General features: G+C 35.9%; 1 protein-coding gene across 1 annotated transcript; it reads left to right on the forward strand.

The window, feature by feature from the left end:
• The first annotated feature begins 1,886 nt into the window (after nucleotides 1–1,886).
• Nucleotides 1,887–6,010, forward strand: LOC149158578 (uncharacterized). Its single transcript, XM_089436262.1, has 2 exons — nucleotides 1,887–2,139; nucleotides 3,813–6,010. The coding sequence occupies exon 2, from the start codon at nucleotides 3,934–3,936 to the stop codon at nucleotides 5,938–5,940; it is 2,007 nt and encodes a 668-aa protein (XP_089292388.1). The 5' UTR covers nucleotides 1,887–2,139; nucleotides 3,813–3,933; the 3' UTR covers nucleotides 5,941–6,010.
• The last annotated feature ends 13,062 nt before the right edge of the window (nucleotides 6,011–19,072 follow it).

Raw genomic sequence — 19,072 nt, forward strand, 5'->3', positions numbered from 1 at the left:
CTTGGGCTTCTTTTCGGATTATGTTAAGCCCTGGAGGCCATTCAAAGGCTGATCATTCTGTTTTCCTCCCAACTCTTTATCTGCAAATGCTAGGTTTTTGGATGGAGATTATTAAGTTGGGGTGTGTGGTGGAGGTGCTACTATCTTCCTTCTAGGCAATATGTCCTACTATATTTGGTTGAATTTTAGTGCAAGGTCAAATACAAAAGTAGAAGCGACGTCTGCTTGGGTCCTTCTATTTATTTATTTATTTTCTCAGTTTCGTTGAACATATCCTCTTTGCATATCTATCTGGATTCAAAGTGTGTGGTGGATTGGATGTCGAGAAAGGGCCACCCGAGGGCCCTCTCTCTAAAGTATTGGATGGATCGTATCCAACATCTCAAAGGCCTCTTTCAAAACTTGACTTTCCAACACATTCTAAGAGAATGGAATCAATAGGTAGACCTACAGCCCAAAAAAGCTTTGTAGGTGGAGGAAGGAAGGATCTTCTTTGAAGAACGAAGAGGTCTTCAACTATTGAGGGGATCTTTCCAGATTCCCAGTGATCTGTGACTGGTACAACTGGATCTTCCCTCTTAAATTTTCCATGAACTGTCCTTTGAATGTAAAGCTTTCGACCGTTGTTTATTTTATCGTTTGAGTTTTGTGTCCATACATAGTTTTGGGACTGAAAGTCATAGTAAATTGAGTCTGAATTTTATGTAATTATGTCAATACTTCTATAGTTCTTTTTGTTGTGGACAACATGCATGTCATGGTCTTGGTTGTTAAATTTTGCTTGGTCACCTCTATGGAAGGTGCTGTTGTTTAATCCATGAGGTTTTTGGACAAAAAAAATTGTATTTGTACTCCTCCTTTTATGAATGGACGATATTTCTTTTTTGAGAAATGACTATTATTATTTCATAATTATTTTTTAATTATTTTAATCATATTTCATAATGGCTTCATAGTGTTTCCCACATTTCATAGTAATTCTTCAATAAATTTCACCTTTAAATCTTAAACACAACACATTTTCATTTTTCCACTTAAAACAATAAAAGTTTCAAAATGTTATAGAGTTTATTTGAGAAAGTACAAACATTGTCATAAATCTTTTGCCAAATTACAATTTTAGATTAATAAAATTAATATTTTTATGCAAAAATATTTACTAATATTATAATTTTGGATTGATAAAATTAATATTTTAATGAAAAAATATACTCTCCAAACCCCTACTTAAACTATAAAATTTTAATTTTTAATATATATAATTTCATACATATATACTACTTTCCTCTTTCTTTATTTTACACAAAACCAATTCACAATGCATTTAAACTACAACACAAACTATACTTTTATTATAAAAACAATAATAAAGTTTTCCATTTTGTAATTTTATTATAAAAACAATAATAAAGTTTTCCATTTTATTATAAAAACAATAATAAAGTTTTCTTTTTAAATATTTTCACCAAAATCAATTTATAATACATTTACATTATGACATGAAAATTATACATTTAGAATATGAAATCATTTTTTAAAATGATTTTTATATTTAATTTAAAAATATTATTTTTTAAAAATAATTTAAAAAATTAAGTGGATTAAAAGTATCTAACTCATTCTAATAAACACTTTAGGAAAGGGCATGGAAAAAATACCCCTTAATAAACTTTTTAATTTTTACAACACAAAAAAGGGCGAGCGAGCATTGCTAAATATATGAATGGATTTATCTAGGTTTTTGAACAATTTAGAACAGTATAGGTAGGGTAGATGTAACAAGGATGGCACCGCCTAGGAGGGTTTCCTTTTCAAAATGCCACCACCCTTGCCACCGCCTCCCTAACGCATCTTTTTGTGTCAACTGATTTTATTTTAAGCCATTTTATTCAATAGTCCTCTCCTAGTCTTCTCTTTTTGGTTCACTTTCTATGCATTGGGGAGGGTTTGTTGCCAAACCCTTGGACCGTTCCATACGGCAATATCCCTCTCTCTGCTATTGTGTATCAAGGCCCCTATTTCCTGCTCTTCCTTCGGATCCAAGATTCGGCGCCCCAGGATTAATGCTGAGGCCTTCTCCTTTAGCTGAAGAGACTGTTGGGGTTCATCTCTTTGCTGGCGCCATTGTTTCTCTCTCAGGTTAGTCTTCGTTCTTTCCTTTTTTTTGGTCTTATTTTCTTTAAAAGATTTCTGTTTTCTTTCATGTCCAGCGATTGCATTACCTTGAATAAATTTCAGTAGCAGTTAATGGGCATAGAGATTTATGTAGTATAGCGTTTATGGGCTGTAAATATTTAAGTTGCTCTGTCTTGTGCCTTGGGCTTTTTTGTTTTTCTTACGTATAATTTTATTAAGCTCCGTTTAGGTTAACTGTAATGTCGAGATTGTACTCAGCAACTGTCTGTTATGTTATTGAAAGATTGGTATTTGTAGTATAGGCGGCACTTCCCAGTATCTGTTATGTTATTTTAAGATGGTATTTGTAGAATAGGGGCCACTTCCCGGAATCTGTTATTTTACTCCAGATTGATTCTAGGTTAACTTCTTTTGCAGACTATGTTAAAGTAGGATTGTTTATAGGTTGCAAAGTGCCTTTTGCACAAAATAATCAGAATTGTGCAAACTTTATGCTTAGAAGAAAACCTAACAGGGCCTCTCGCAAACCACTTGAAACGCTATGCAACTTTGTACTGGCTTCTCAAAGTGGCTTCCGAGGTCCATTATGAACATAGATCCTTTCGGGTTATTTTGCATACCCTGACCGCTACAAGTGAATTCGTAATTGGGTAGACGTTGATTGAAAATTTTTAAGCACCCAGTGCGGGCCTCGCAAACCATGCTGATACTATGGGTGCCTGCCAAACACGGAGTTAAGGTTGATCACTTCGCTTCGCCAACACATTAAAATTCCAGTTGTGGAGTTAGTTATTGCTGAGAGTATGTTATCGAGACGAACTAAATCTGACGTGATTCTGTGTTGCTTTCTTCCGTCTTGAAGCAAGGATGGTCCACTTTAAGAAATTACAGCTGGTTATAAATATTTATTATATTACGAATTGCAGCTGGTTATCATAATTTATTATGTTAAAAGTTGCAGATGGTTATCATAATTTATCATTATTGAATTGAGGCTTCTGTGATCCATAATAGTTGTAAGAAGAACTTCGGCGTAAATCACATACGCGTTTAGTGTGGTTCAACTTGTCCTGACGATGAACCACACTAGTTGGTTCGAAACGCGTCCACAAAGGTCTTTCCTCATGTGATTTACGCCGAAGTTCTTCTTACAATAATTTATCATATTGAAAATGTATCTATTTTAGTAGGAGATTTGGGTTAGGTTATTGCCACCGAAGGCCATTAGCATCCTGTTGTTATTAAACCCTCCGGGTACTATTGCTGGTTTGCTTCAAAATTGAGGTTTATAACTTTATTTAGTCCCAACTCCCAGTTGCTGCACATTTGTTAAATGGTTTCCTTCTATGGTCTAATTTTTATGAAATATATTTTGAGCTATAACTATTTAATTTGATAAGTCAACTTTAAGGTTGTGGTGTATTGGAGACTGAAACGGCATAACATTGAATGAGAAGTGTCAGTTTATCTACAATACGTGGGCTACAAGCTTGTCATTGTGGATGTAGAATTGAGGTGTATCCTATTATTAGAAAATTTTATATAGGCGATTCTCTTGTACATTTTCGAAACATGTTTAGAAAATTTATATGATAGGTGATATAGGCTATTCGCTTTTCCATTTCTAAATGTATTTGTTTCTGCATTGTGCCTAAAACTTGTACCTTCTGTTGCAGGTTTTGGGTTATGTTATATTCTGTCAGCGCTCTGGGAGACCGAGGTTATTAAGTTTCCATTTGCAGATTTAGGTTGCTCAATTCTCTTCCAGCTTATGTGAAGTTTGAATTGGTGAACATCATGACAATTTTAAACAATTGGCCCCTGCTTACTTATTCTGCGGAGCTTGAAGATGGGGAACCTCTTTTTGTCTCATCAAATTGTCTTCCAGTGAAGGCAGCTAGGTTGGAACCTGCTGGGCATTCATTTCATGCTGCAGCTCTCTATTTGCTGGGTTATAAGGAAGACACTGATGACGAGACTGATGATAAAAGTGAGTCTAGTGAGAAAGATAAGGGTTTTACAGCATCCTATGATTCCTATAGATTTAAAGGAAAGAAAAAGTCTGCTGATGGAAAGGAGCAACAAGATCATTATGCTTTATTAGGATTAGGCCATCTACGTTACCTTGCAACTGAAGATCAGATTCGTAAAAGCTATCGTGAAGCTGCTCTGAAATACCATCCTGATAAGCAGGCCTCTATTCTTTTAGCTGAAGAAACAGATGAAGCCAAACAGTCCAAGAAGGATGAAATAGAAAGCCATTTCAAAATTATACAGGAGGCATATGAAGTTCTCATGGATCCGGTGAAGAGGAGGATTTATGACTCCACAGATGAATTTGATGATGAAGTACCATCCGACTGTGCTCCTCAAGATTTCTTTAAAGTGTTTGGTCCTGTTTTCATGAGGAACAGCCGATGGTCTGTGACTCAACCAATTCCCTCTCTAGGGGATGAAAATACTCCAATAAAAGAAGTAGATAAATTTTATGATTTCTGGGATAGCTTCAAGAGCTGGAGAGAATTTCCTCATGCAGATGAATTTGATCTGGAGCAGGCTGAGTCTCGAGAACATAAAAGGTGGATGGAAAGACAGAATGCAAAGCTTCAAGAAAAAGCTAAGAAGGAAGAATATGCGAGGATTCGATCATTTGTTGATAATGCTTATAAAAGGGATCCTCGCATACTGAGGAGGAAAGAAGAGGAGAAGGCAGAAAAATTGAGAAAGAAAGAAGAAAAATTGCAGGCAAGACGAATGAAAGAAGAAGCAGCTGCAAGAATTGCAGAAGAGGAAAGGCTCAGGAAAGAAGAGGAGGAAAAAAGAGCAGCAGAAGCAGCCTTAGCTCAAAAGAAGTCAAAAGAAAAAGAAAAGAAACTGTTGCGAAAAGAAAGGTCCAGGTTGCGTATTGCAGCTGCTTCAGTTGTCTCCAAGAAACTTCTTGGTATTGTTGAAGACGATGTTGAGAAGTTATGCACCTCCTTGGAAATAGACAGGTTAAGAATTCTTTGTGAACAATTGGGGCAGAAAGGAGAACTTGAACAAGCTGAACTATTGAGGGATGCATTATCTGGTGATCCTGATGGGGCCAAGTCAATAGAGAAAACTGTTTCACAGAATGATACTGCACAGGGGCAGACCACTAGTCAAGGGCCAGAAGGGCATGGTAAGACAGAAAGCCTGCTCAAGAGTTATGAGAAGAAAGAAAGGCGCTGGAGTAAAGAGGAGATTGACTTGTTGCGTAAAGGAGTGCAGAAGTATCCCAAGGGAACCTCACAAAGATGGGAAGTAATTGCCAATTATATTGGTACTGGGAGGACAGTGGAAGAGATTTTAAAGGCTATAAAGACTGTTCTTTTGCAGAAGCCTGATACTGCAAATTCATTTGATTCTTTCCTTGAAACAAGGAAGGCTGCAAATCCAATTACGTCACCTTTGTCAACTAGAGACGAAGTCGGAGACAGCCCTACAAATGGGTGTGTCCCTAGTACAGTTGTTGGGGAGAAAGCAAAAGGTGTATCTGAGCAGCAAGCGAGTGGTGGGAGCAATCAGAGTGCTGATGGAAAAGGGTCATCTGGTGGAGGTGTCCGGTCAGTTACAAATGGATCAGTGGCAGGCAATGACCAAGATGCCTGGTCTGCTGTCCAAGAAAGAGCTCTTATTCAGGCGCTAAAGACATTTCCCAAGGAAACACCTCAGAGATGGGAAAGAGTTGCAACTGCAGTGCCTGGCAAGAGCAAGGTTCAGTGCATGAGAAAGTTTGCTGAGATGAAGGAAAATTTTAGGAGCAAGAAGAGTTCTGATTAGGCATAATAGGTATACCCTAGATTAGAAGTAAAGGTTGAAGAAGCTGTAGTGGTTGCAGTCCACTTAAAGAGATGCTTCTGCAGATTCACAAAATTTAATTGTTTTAGAAATTTGGCGCCTGTCTTTTGTGAGTAATATTGCCACAGGCTATATCTCTGCTTATATAATTTTTGTTTAAATATTTTTTCCAAAGAGAAAATTCATTGGATAATTAGTCCAAGCCACCAAACAGCTGTTTTCAGTATTTCTGTCAGATTTTGAACTATATATTATTGATTAAATCAAATAATGAGATATAAGACCTTATGAGACTAGTAAAAACTAGTAACATAATGACTGGCTGGTAAGTTACAACCCATTGAAATCTTGGTTTATAGAGCTGTGTTTTTAAAACGAATGCATTTCATCTATGAAATTGAACAGCTTCTGACAAAAGTAGTTGTGACCGCAGTGTTCTCTTCTTAAAATAATGCAAATAAGAAATTACATTTGAAGCTGTACCATACAAATGAATTTGCTTCTGGTAATCGAACTTATAATGCTTTAAAGTACTTGTTCTAAGAAGTGGAGTTTTTGATTGCATGTGTTTATTCAATTTGTAGGCTGCATTGCCTGTTAAAATTTTACAGTCACTAACAAAAACCTTTTTGCACCTGTCTGATTCCTTTGGCCGTAGACAAGGCCGTCATATGAAAACCTGCAGAATATAACGACTGTACATGTTAGGTGTCAAACAAATGTTTGTTTCTTAAAAAAGTTTGCATGAACTAAACATTGGACTTACTGTAGTTATTTCAGGGAAAGTACCTCTGCTAAACACCCAAAGATGTAATAAACATTTCTTTTGTGAGTTAGATGTCTGTAATCATGAAATTGTTTCTGATTAAATTTGTATATCCCTTTGTGATTCTTATATAACTTGTAATTAATCTACTGTTTTCACCTTTTACTAATTATTATTGGTGTACAAGCTTAGACTATAGTTTTTCACTAGAAGCAATATCATCCAAAGATGTGCTTTGCAGTATCATGGCTGATTTATGATCGTGCATATCTATACTGCAATAGTTTCTGATTATTTTCTGTTTTTCAAAATTTCTAAGCTAGGGGTAATTCCCCCAGTCTTTTAAATTTTATTGTGGCAAATGCTCGTAATTTCGAGCTAACTTTTACTTCTAATCTCATTCATGGATGAGTATTGTTCATCCTCTAGTGTATCTGATCAGTTGTGTACAGTGTTTGTATTGATATAGCTGGCCAAGTAAATTTGAAAGTTTCTTGGCAGGCAATTTTCAGTCTTTCTTAACAGGTTGAGCTGCAACACAATTTTCCCAAAGGCAAGTTAATTGGTTAGACCCTAATTATTCTGTGGGCGTTTCCCACATGTATGTATTTGTATCTTAAGAACTACATATATATAACAGAATAAAGACAATCAATGCCCAAGGGTACATGAATCCTCATAAATTATTGCATTCGAATGCATATTGAGGTTCTCATTTACAGTCGTTCGTTCTCTTATTCCAGCTGTCACGTACTTAAATGTGAAGCTTGACCTTTAGTTACATTGTAAATTTTTAATAACAGTTGTTAAGTCACGCGTTTCATGCTGCATTGCCTCATTGTGTAAAGCCGTTAAGGGAGTGGTTCTGAGGGTGCGGAGGAACCCCACAAGTCATCATTTCACTTGAATGATATGTTGGCCAACAGCTTCCGTTTTCTAGATATTTGAACCAGATAAGTTAAGGGAATCCACATATATATAATAGAATAAAGACAATCAATGCCCCAGGGTACATGAATCCTCTCATAAATTATTGCATTCGAAGGCATATTGAGGTTCTCATTTTCAGTCGTTCATTCTCTTATATTCCAATTGTCACTTACTTTGCTGTGAAGCTTGACCTTTAGTTACATTGTAGATTTATAATAATAGTTGTTTTGTTAAGTCACGCGTTTCATGCTGCATTATCTCATTGTTCTGTAAAGCCGTTAAGGGAGTGGTTCTGAGGGTGGGGAGGAACCCCAAAAATCATCATTTCACTTTAATGATATGTTGGCCAACAACTTCCCTTTTCTAGATCCTTCCAACCTGATAAGGTAAGGGAATCCACAGTGACTTGTCAAAAAACCCCACGTTCGTGGATTCCTGCCCTATTAATCCCATAGTGGCATCACTTTACCGTAATGGCCTCTAGTCATAATAAAAGGACCCAACAAGGTTATACCAGAATTTGTGTGTAGCCAATGCATGTAATTCTACAGGGCATGAATTTTGCTCGTTCTGCTTATACCGATACCTAACCAAGAGAATTATTGTCCAGTATTAAGACAACAGTCCATGCAGTGATGGAATTGAAATTAATCTAGTCCTGTCTTGGTTTGACATTTTTGGTGGTCAATCTGCGAATTACTGTGACACATGTTTGGATACCTTTGCCTGACCCAATCTAAGTACGATTTGCTCAGTTTGTCGGACTACTATATCTTTTTGTTGCTCCACTACTACTGCCCTCTGCATGTTCCTTGTCATTTAGCAGTACATTTATATCTTTTTGTTGCTCCACTACTGCTGCTCTCTGCATGTTCCTTGTCATTTAGTAGTACATTTATTACTCTTCTACAATGACTAGCATGTTGTGAACTTCTACTCCATGCTGAAATCTTTTCGTAAGTTGAAGATCGAGTTTCTAGTGCTATCCAAAATGTTATTCATCGAAGTAGAATGTAGGTGTTGTTGGGGGTGGGAATGGAGAAACGACAGTCAGGGGCTAGGCTTGGGAGCTGGAAGAGTTTTTGTTACGAGCCTTGTTGTTGTGAGTTAGAGTGAGTGAGCATTTTTGGGAACGTGGAGTGAGTGGTTGGGGGCTATCGAAAACTGCGTCCTGGGCCTGGGGGTCGACTTGCTGATCCAACACCTGGCAGAAAGCGATCTGAATCAGTATGGCACCTCCTCTGACATAAAGATACACAGTCAAAACCCTGCCCATTAAAATTTTGAGGGACCATCTTCACTCCAGCCATTTGCAGAGTTTTATTTATTTGAAGATGTTTGAATTGGGAGAGGGAGGGACATTATATGTCCCATCTAAACACACGGACCACCGAATGTGTTCTGCTGTCGTTGAAACTCGCACTGGTTGCTTCTTTCAATTCCAGATGCCCCTTGAGAGTAGGATGAGGTACATCGAAACATGGTTGGTTCCTTGTTCCAATTCCAGATGCCGGTCGATGAGTAGGATGACGATCCATAGAAACATGATTGTTGTTCCGTCATAGTAATCCCACCCTAAGAAGGCGACGAGAAGGCAGTATTACTTGTTCTTGGGCTGGCACAATTCTTCAAAAATGATAATCAAGTTAGGGTTTACTTCTCTCTGACATTGCATCCATGTGGCAAGGATCATTTCCTGTGTGCCAATACATGTCTACAGTAAATAAGAAGTAAATAGTTCTGCTGCTTGAGAACCCTGTGTTCAACAAAACGGGGTTCAATTCTTTGTTGGTTTGTATAGTGTTTTACATGCCTTTTAGTTTGAATGTACTTAGTTCACTTAATACAATGACATTTCTCTCTTTTTATAGTGATTAAAATTCTAGTTTGTTATTAGATCCAACTTTATTTTTAATACAGATGAGATATTGAGTTCTTAACTACTATTTTTATTTTTTTCAATACAGATGAGGTATTGAGTGATTATCTTGAATACTATTCAATAATAAATTAAAGTTTAACAAATCATTATTACTCAAACCAGCCTTATAATGTAAGATTATTCTCATAAGCTTTGTTCCTGGGAGGCCTACCTGTATCCTTAAGTTGGAGTGAAGTCTCTTACATCAGATTTTTCCATTTAGATCTTTGATTTCCCCATGGACCTTTGGCTCTTTAAAATTATAAGCGGAACCTTTTAATACGTGCCTTCAGCAAAGGCCTTGATATTATAATTACCAGCTTGAATCTTTACCATGCCCTTACCATTCGAAGATGACAAAGTGGAATAATCTACATCCATGATAGTGAGCCATTCTTTTCAATAATGCATTCTCGGTATGACACTACTGATTTCCATCAGAACTTTGCGCAACTTTGTTCGGATGTTCATCAAGCAAGGTCTGGTTTGATCCCTTTCATATGTTCATGGGTAACATACGTGCCCTCATTTCCTGGGACATTGATGGTGCTGATGTCACATACCCATCTCATCTCATAACTTTTGAAATGAAGATAAGCTATATACAATTCCCACATGAAGCATTCATGATGCATTGAAACAAATCAATAGTTTGATTATATGTCTCAGGTTTTTATGGATTAGGATGTTTAATGCATAATACTTGACTTTGGTTTATGTAATATATGAAGATATTACTGAATGTTTTTGTAATTCTTAGTAATGCTTATGAAGAATAGCCATGTTTATATTTAAACTAAATAATGTTTACTCTTGTAAATAATGTATTTTTGAAATTAGTGTGTTTACCATAAGAAATGTTAATAGCCATGTTTATATTTAAACTAAATAATGTTTGCTATTGTAAATAATGTTTTTTTTGAAATTAGTGTGTTTATCATAAGAAATGTTCGAGGTTTTGGATGGATGCTTTATTTATTATCACGGATACATAAAGTTCATATTTTAAAAATATAGAACCAGTAAGATATGTTAATTGGATACATAAAGTTCATATTTTAAAAATATAGAACCAGTAAGATTCGTTAATTGGTGATGTAACAGATTTGCTAAGAATTTGTGAGTTTAATTTAATTAATATTATATTAATAATTATTAATTAGGTTAAATTAATTAATATTATATTATTAATGATTAATTAGGTTAAATTGATTAATTTTTAAAGAATTTGTTAGATTAACTATCCACATATCCGGTTAAATTGATCAATTCTTAATGAATCTATTAGATGAGCCATTAACTGTTCACATATCTGGTTAAATTGACCCATTCTTAATGAATCTATTAGATTAGCCATCAATATATCTGGTTAAATTGACCCATTAATATATCTGGTTAAATTACCTATTCTTAATGAATGGTTAAATTGAAAGAATGAGTTAGATTAGCCATTAACATATTTATATAGGTTTTGTATTATATATATATATATATGTTTTGTATTATATATATGAATGGATTAGATTAACCGTTAACATATTTATATAGGTTTTGTATTATATATATGAATGAGTTAGATTAGCCATTAACATATTTATATAGGTTTTGTATTATATGTATATATATATATATAATTAATTAATTAATTAATTGGGTGGTTGTGGGATGTTATTGTTAATTTTCTTATTTAGATTCAATGTCAATGAGTAACATGTTTATGCTTTTAATTGGGAGATTGTTTATGCAATCTCACTCGTCTTTGGCTATAAAGTAGGATGCAAAACTTTAAAGTGTTAAGAGGATGTTAATATCTAATTTACAATTGATAATTAGTATGAATTTGCTTTTAGAAATATATATATATATATATATTTAACAAAAGAATTAAATTTCTTTTTGTTTTTAAGATAAATGATTTAAATTTATTTTTTAAGTATTTTATTTAATTATCTTTTTATTTATTTTATTTTTTTATATTTTTCAAATATAATGAGAAAACCTATCATAAATCAGTTGTCAATCTAATAGTGGGGACAATCATCACTATTATTCAAGGAAAACCACACCACTAGAATTAATTACCTGCTAGTGGTCCATAAAGGGGTAGGCTTTCACTTAGGTCAAATGTAGGCTTTCACTCCGGCCAAATGCTTAGTCTTGCGTTGTTAACCTATTTCCTTAAGAGCTCTTGACCAAACAAAAACAATATTATTTCAATTATATTTTAACAAAATATTTTTTTATTATTATATATTTAGCTTATTAAATTTGAATATTATTATGCATTAAAATTTATGAAAAAATAATGCTTTTAATTATAATTATATTTTAATAAAAAAAACTTCTAATATTTTCTCTTACCATAAACTAGGAAACTGTTTTACATAAACTAGGAAACTAGGATATATAAACTAGGAAACTGTTTTACAATAAACTAGGAAACTAGGATATATATAGAGATTTGTTTTTTTTTTTTCATTACATTATAAGTTTTTGTTAGGTTTTAAAGAGGGAAGAGATTGTTTTGTTTAATGTTATAATATATATTCAAAATTAAGTTAACTATTTTTATTTTTAAATTTTAATATTTGATTTTAAAGCTATGGTTTATAAGTTTTTGTTAGGTTTTAAAGAGGGGAGTGGGAGGAGTGTGTTTTTAATGTTTTAATACATTACTCAAAATTAATTAGCTAACTATTATTATTATTATTATTATTATTTAATTTTAATATTTGATTTTTAAGTTATGGTCAAATTAATTAGTTAACTATTTTATTATTATTATTATTATTATTTTTTTTTTAAATTTGATATTTGATTTTTAAGTTTTGGTTCAAAAATCACTGTGATTTTAAGTTTGGAAAATGTATTTTGGGCGTTGATTTTAATATTTTGATTGTAAAAACATTCATGGTTAAGTTTAAGGTTTTGAACAATTGTTAATTGTAAACACGAAAAATTGATGCTTTATGTTAGTACCTTCATTTTGATTTAGGGGTTGATCTTAAGATTTGGGTTAGTTTTGGTTGTTATGGCTATGACTTCAAGCAAGTTGTAATTTTAACATGAACAACAAATTCGCCATTGGTAGCACCATTTTTTGATCCGAAGGTTCATTTTAAGGTTTTTGTTAGTGATATTGTGTATCATGGTTGTCAGAGGTTACAATTTAAACCTTCTAAAAAACATGTTAAAAAAATGGTAGCATTATTTTTTCAATTTGAGGGTTTATTTAGTGTTTTTCATCCAAAAGTCTTGGTGTGAGCAAGCCCTGTGATTTGCAACATTAAACCTTGGAGAAGTGTTAGAGTGTTTGATGCAAGCGTGTGATTTTCTTTGAAGGTGTGATGTGAATGGGAGATCCAAGGGTGGACTTTTTGTGATTCTAGCTTGTTGTGGATCCTTTGGTGCAACTAGGAGAGTTTGGGAAAATGTCTTGCTAGGTTGTGGTATCGTTGGTTAGGGTTAGTTGTCGATGGTAAATTCCGTAGCTAAGACTTGGTAGCAATTAGAGTATCCTTGCTTGAACATGTTCAAATTATGACATATGTACCATCTTGGGATGAATTGAGGTATTGTATTATATTTTATTTTATGGTATAAGATGAATGCATGTTATTGTCCAAATTTTTGTCTGTTGCAAGATATGAATGTCAAACTTGTGTTATTGTTTATGATTTGTTTCTTATACATTTCCATACAGTGATTTATTGAGACAACTTGGGTGGTATGTTATGTGATTTAACACGGTGAGAAGAAACTAAAAATAATATTTACTCCATAACAAATTTTCTATAAATAATTTTTAGAGTTAGTTGATGAAATATATTGTGCACTAAGAGCTATAAATATTCTTTCATTCAAGTACATTATTTTCGCTCCCTATTTTTTTGAGCTTCCCCACTAATTTGGTTGGATAAAATTATAGTATATTGTTGTTGTAATTTATATTTCAAATTCAATGATAAGGCCAAAAGTTCTAGTTCCTAGAGGCAACTCAATTGGCAAGGCTGTGTCATGAATTACTATGTAAACTATGATATCTAAGGTTCAATGCCCTCAATTAACCTGTCTCTGCATATGAGGCATATGTAGGCACCTAGAAATTATAGTGGTAGCAATAGGAATCAACCCCATGTCATGCGAGTACAAAACTAACCTATTTCTCGATTCTTCTAGTTATGAAAAAAGGGACAAACGTTCTATAAAACATATTTGGGGAACCTCAAAGATGATATGATTGAGATTGCTTTCATTTTTATTTTTTTTCTTTTATCTGAATCAGGCTATTCTATTATAGTACAAAAAGTCAAAAAATTACATTAGTGTTACAACAGGGCCATGGCCCTGTAACTCCTGCCGAAAGATTGACAGTTTGCCCAAATTTATACATACCCAAAATTGAAAAGGTACAAAAATTGGATGCTGAGGATGGACATGCTGTGATGGACTAACATAACGACACATGACATTACTTGATCAAGGACTGATAAACATATGAATCCTTATAGCCGACACATAGATTTTGAAATCCAGACTGAAACCGAACACATACAGATAACAAGGTACGAAAACAGAGTGTAGCTTTCCTTTCCAGGCTGCTGAGAGCGAACTGATTGGTTGAATTAATCATCGTCTGTGGTATAGGGCTCTTCCTCCACCTTGCCCCTAAATTGCTGGGAGTCATCCAAGTCAGAGAGAGGGACCACCGAGCTGGTATGGATCCTCTGAGCCGGTTCGCTTGGGCCCGCAAGGGCAGCTTGAGTAGCTGGGGAGGAACTTTCCCTAGTAGGGCGTTGCAGATCAATTGTGGGCACCTGCATATCAATTGTGGGCACAGTCCCTTGAGCCGGTGGAGGGTTTCCTTGAGTTGCTTCAGCTTGACCTCTGAGATTGCCACAATGCTCGACAGAAACAGATATGATGAATGTGGAGTTTGCCAGTGTGCAAGGTATTCTATACCTGACTATGGGATGCGCTGCATGTCCGCATTCTGGTATATCTCCGCTCCCAGGCACGCTGCCACGTCCCGTTGCTCTACCATGGAAGCAATGCTGGTTAGATGTTACCTCGACAGAGGAAGAAGGAGAAATTGCGGTCCTCTGAGCTGAAGCCCGACCCCGAGAGCCTCCTCGTCAGTTGCTCATTCTGAGGCGCTCCCTCTGCATTGCTAAGTTTGCCACAGAGCAAGAATGTCCCTGCGCAATCCCCCACCTCACCAGAGAATGCTCCAACGCTGCAGCGGAGTGCCCAACAGCTTCGAATGAATGCAAGAATGTGATAGAGGCTCCCGGCATATGAAGCGCCATCGCACAGATTTGTAGGAGGACAATAAAGGCAGACAAGACTGGTAATAACACCCGCGGAGGATCACCTGCATTCGCCCATATGAAACAGGCTGCAGGGTACTGCGTGGCACGTCCGGGTTGACACATGCCCATGTGACGCACCACCTGTGGGCTGCGCTGCATATTAAACACCCGCATCCAGGAGATTGAGATTGCTTTCATTATGAAGAGGGAGTTTGATATTTTAGTTGTTCCATGTTAATGAGAGGTGCTTGACCTATGATAAGTTGTTCCATGTGAAACCCTAGTGCATTTAGAAAAAGTGTTTGAATCTTAGAAGGGTGATTTGCTTGATTTGTTGTTAATTTTGCATTGAGGTGTGCTACATAGAGTGACAAATTGGAAGGTTTTGATGCCCAAAATGGTATTTTAAGCAAGTGTTGAAATTCGACAGCTAAGGGAGAAATTCCCTCCTTAGAGAATTCCAACTCATCCTGAGAAGACCCCCCTCTCGCCTTTGAAAAAAATAAATTTGCAGATGGGAAAATTATATTTTTAATGTTGGTCTAAATTCAACTCAAAAAGTCAAGTTGGCCTAGAGAGAGAAATTCGACCTCCAAGGACACACATAAATTGACCAAGGTTGACCTCATTTAGGATCATCACACATCTTTTCTTCATTTGATTGGTTTGTACAAGTCTGAAATTGCAGGGTCTGAGCTCACACATGCAAAGAGGAGAGAGAAATCTGTTGATTGAGTTTGACTTATGATTTGGGATTGGTTTGATTTGCTTTCATTTTGGTTGACTTGGGCTACTTTGACCTATTTCTGATATGTTCTTGGGAGACCGAATTGAGGAGGTTGTTGACCGAAATTCTGAGCATACTTTGACCACTCTTGATTGTTGTTCTGAAGCTAGGGTTTTTGTAGGTCAACTCTTTGACTTCGATTGCATTTGAAGGCTGTTTTGAGGACTATTTTGACTGAATTTGACTAAGAAAAAGAGGCCAAATTATTTGCTGCATTGATTGAATTTTTTTGGGCACTTTGACCATTAACTGTTGATTGGCTAGGCAACATTCGCTGTTGTTGACTTTGACATAAAAGTTGAAGAATTGAAGTTTGACCATATTTGACTTTTGTGCTCATATTTGATTGGATATTGGATAGTTGACTTGGTTGGTCAAGGCTTTGAACCTTGACAAATTATTGATGTATTTGGACTATGTACCTCTTTGCTAAACATTTGATGACAATAAATATAAGAAGAATTTGGAAAGGGTTTTCCCCCTTGTGGGGTTTTTCCCTGGTTTTTGACCAAATCTCTGTCTCTATTGTTCTTCACTGTCTTCTATTGTGCATATGGTTTTATGTTCTATCTACAATTGCTTACTATTAATGGGTGATTGAAAATATATTAGATTACTAGTTGTTATTGGAAGAATAATTGTTATAAGTGATTGTTTCATAATAGAACATTGGAAAATTAACACGATTTTAGAGTTGAGGTGAAGACATGCAGAAGGAGACAAGTAATCACTTTTTGAAGATATCTGATTTGCTGCTAAAGAACATTTGACTTGGTTAAGATGACTACCTCATACTTCAAGGTTGAAGAGAAGCTGAATGACTCATCTAACTATGCTGTTTGGAGAGCTAGGGTTGATTTGACTTTGGAGGAGAATGATGTTTTGGAATATGTTGAAGGAAAGGTACTTGAGCCTTCGGAGAATGCTTCTACTGCTGTCAAGTCCAAGTATAAGAAAGATGAGGTCAAAACTAAGAAAATTATTATTGATTCATTAAGAGATCACTTGATCACTTATGTTGCAAAGTTGAAGAAATCTAAGGAAATGTATGATAAATTGGTTGGGATGTATGAGGTCAACAACTTGAGTCATATCCTTTCTTTGAAAAATAAACTCAAGGAAATTAAGATGATCAAGGGGGAGACCGTTCAATCATACTTCATGAGGATATAACAACTCAATGCTCAACTTTTTCTGCTGAAGAAATTACATCTGATAGAGAGTTGGTACTAATTGCACTTGGAGGTTTTCCTCTGATTTGGGAGACATTTATTACCACCATTAGCAAAAATGACATGTTCCCTTCATTTGATGAGCTATTGGGCACTCAAGAAGAGACTAGGATATTTTCTAGAGGAATAATTCAAAAGCATGAAGAAGGAGAACCCCCTGCATTTGTTGCTCAAGACAATAAAAGGAAAGGAAGAGGAAGACTAACTAATTCAAGGAAGCCTACACCAAACTCAAGGAAATCCAATAGAAGAGTGAAAAGGGATAGGGACATGTCACATATTCAATGTTACGATTGTCACAAGCATGGTCACTATGCCTGAGATTTCTCGGAGAATGGTAATGCTCCTAGATCCAACAACAATCGTGGCTACAACGACAACATGTTCAATAATATAAGATGAGATGATCTTGCTGCTTGTGAAGAAGGCCATTGTTCTCAAAAGAGATCAAGGAATTCAAGGTATGATAATAATGCAACTGCCACTCAATTTGACTACTTTCTTATTTCTTCTCTTTCTAGTTCCTCTCCTCTGGATTCATTTGATAGCTGGTTAGTGGATAGTGGAGCCTCTAAACACTTCACTAGTTATCGTGAAGTCCTCTCAAACCTAGTTGAGGGGGAGACAAATTTGAAGATCATTCTTGGGGAAAACTCTACTTATCCTATAAAGGTGTCTAGTTCCCTTTGATTTCATTTGGGTTATGGTCAAACTATACATCTACAAGATGTTCCGTATGTGCCAAGATGGAAAAAAAATCTTGTGTCTATATCTGCCTTGGAAGAAAAATGAATGAAAGTTTCTTCTATAAATGGAAAGGTCCTTACTTGGCCAATGGAATCTCGCTTGAGGGATTCCTTCACTTTGGGATCAAGAATTGAAGGCCTTTATAAAGTCAATGGAAGACCAATATGAGCATTCGTTCATGATAGTAATCATCAGTGTGAGTTGTGGCACCGAAGATTCATCAGTGTGAGCTGTGGCACCGAAGATTCGCTCACCTTCACTATGAAACCTTGCCTAAGGTGAGGAGGATAGTTTCTGGGATGCTTGAGGTTCAAATAAATCATAATAGAGTTTGCCTGGGATGTGCAAGTGGAAAGAAGACAAAGGGACTATTCCTTTCAAGCAGGAGCAAGACAAATGGTATACTTCAACTCATACACTCCGATTTATGTGGACCCATGCCAATGACTTCTCTTGGTCGCTACTTGTACTACATAATATTTGTGGATGAATTCTCCTGTAAGACATGGATTTTCTTTTTGAAGCACAAGGACCAATCATTTGACATGTTCAGGGACTTCAAGGCTTTGGTAGAAAATCAAACAGGAAAGAGGATCAAAATCTTCAGGTTTGACAATGGAGGAGAATTCATTTCAAATGATTTCATTGAATTTTTCAAGAAAGAAGAAGACCATCGTACCTTATAACACCAAGAAAACTGGAGTAGTGGAAAGGAAGAATAGGACTATCATGTAAGTTGCTTGGGATATGTTGCATGACCAAAATCTCTCGAAGTTTCTATGGGGAGAAGTCACAAATACCACTATATATGTTCAGAACAGGTATCCTCAACAAGCTTAGGGTGACAAGGCTCCCAAAGAAATTTTCACAGGTGTGAAGCCCAATGTTGGACATTTGAGGATCATTAGCTGCCCCGCTTACTTTCATGTGTCGAAGGATAAGAGGAACAAGCTGAGAGCTTCTGGAAAGAAATGTACGTTTGTTGGCTGTTGTGAAAATTATAAAGCTTATAGAATGTTGGGCAGCGGATCCCCCATAGCAAGTTTAGGGGCTTAAAGCCTGAGTTTTGGTTAATGTAATGTAAAGACCCCGCAAAATGCAGGCGCGGAGCGCGAGAGTCTAGGGTTGTTTGCCCTAAAATAAAATAATGTAATTTAATATAGAATGTGTCGGCTTACCCATGGTCAGTGGACCATGGGATTGTATAAATAGAGCGAGGCTTTAAGTGTAAAGGTAGTCTTAGCTTTGAGAAGTCATATGGGTTTTTGGATGATGAATTAGCTCTGAGTCTGTAAGTCCGAGTCTGGGGTTGTAGTAGTAGTAAGAGGCTCTATATCTGAGTGCATAGAGGTCTGGTAGAGTCTGTAGCTGTGTGCGCGGACCCCTGCAGCTGAGTGCGTAGGGCGGAGTTGGGATTGT

Source organism: Pinus tabuliformis, chromosome 5_2, assembly GCF_031772625.1.
Source record: "Pinus tabuliformis cultivar Carrire ecotype Pingquan chromosome 5_2, CPIR1, whole genome shotgun sequence".
Taxonomy (NCBI): domain Eukaryota; kingdom Viridiplantae; phylum Streptophyta; class Pinopsida; order Pinales; family Pinaceae; genus Pinus; species Pinus tabuliformis.

Excerpts from the sequence above, each read along its gene's own strand:
- LOC149158578 (XM_089436262.1), top strand. The coding sequence starts at position 3,934 with ATGACAATTTTAAACAATTGGCCCCTGCTTACTTATTCTGCGGAGCTT.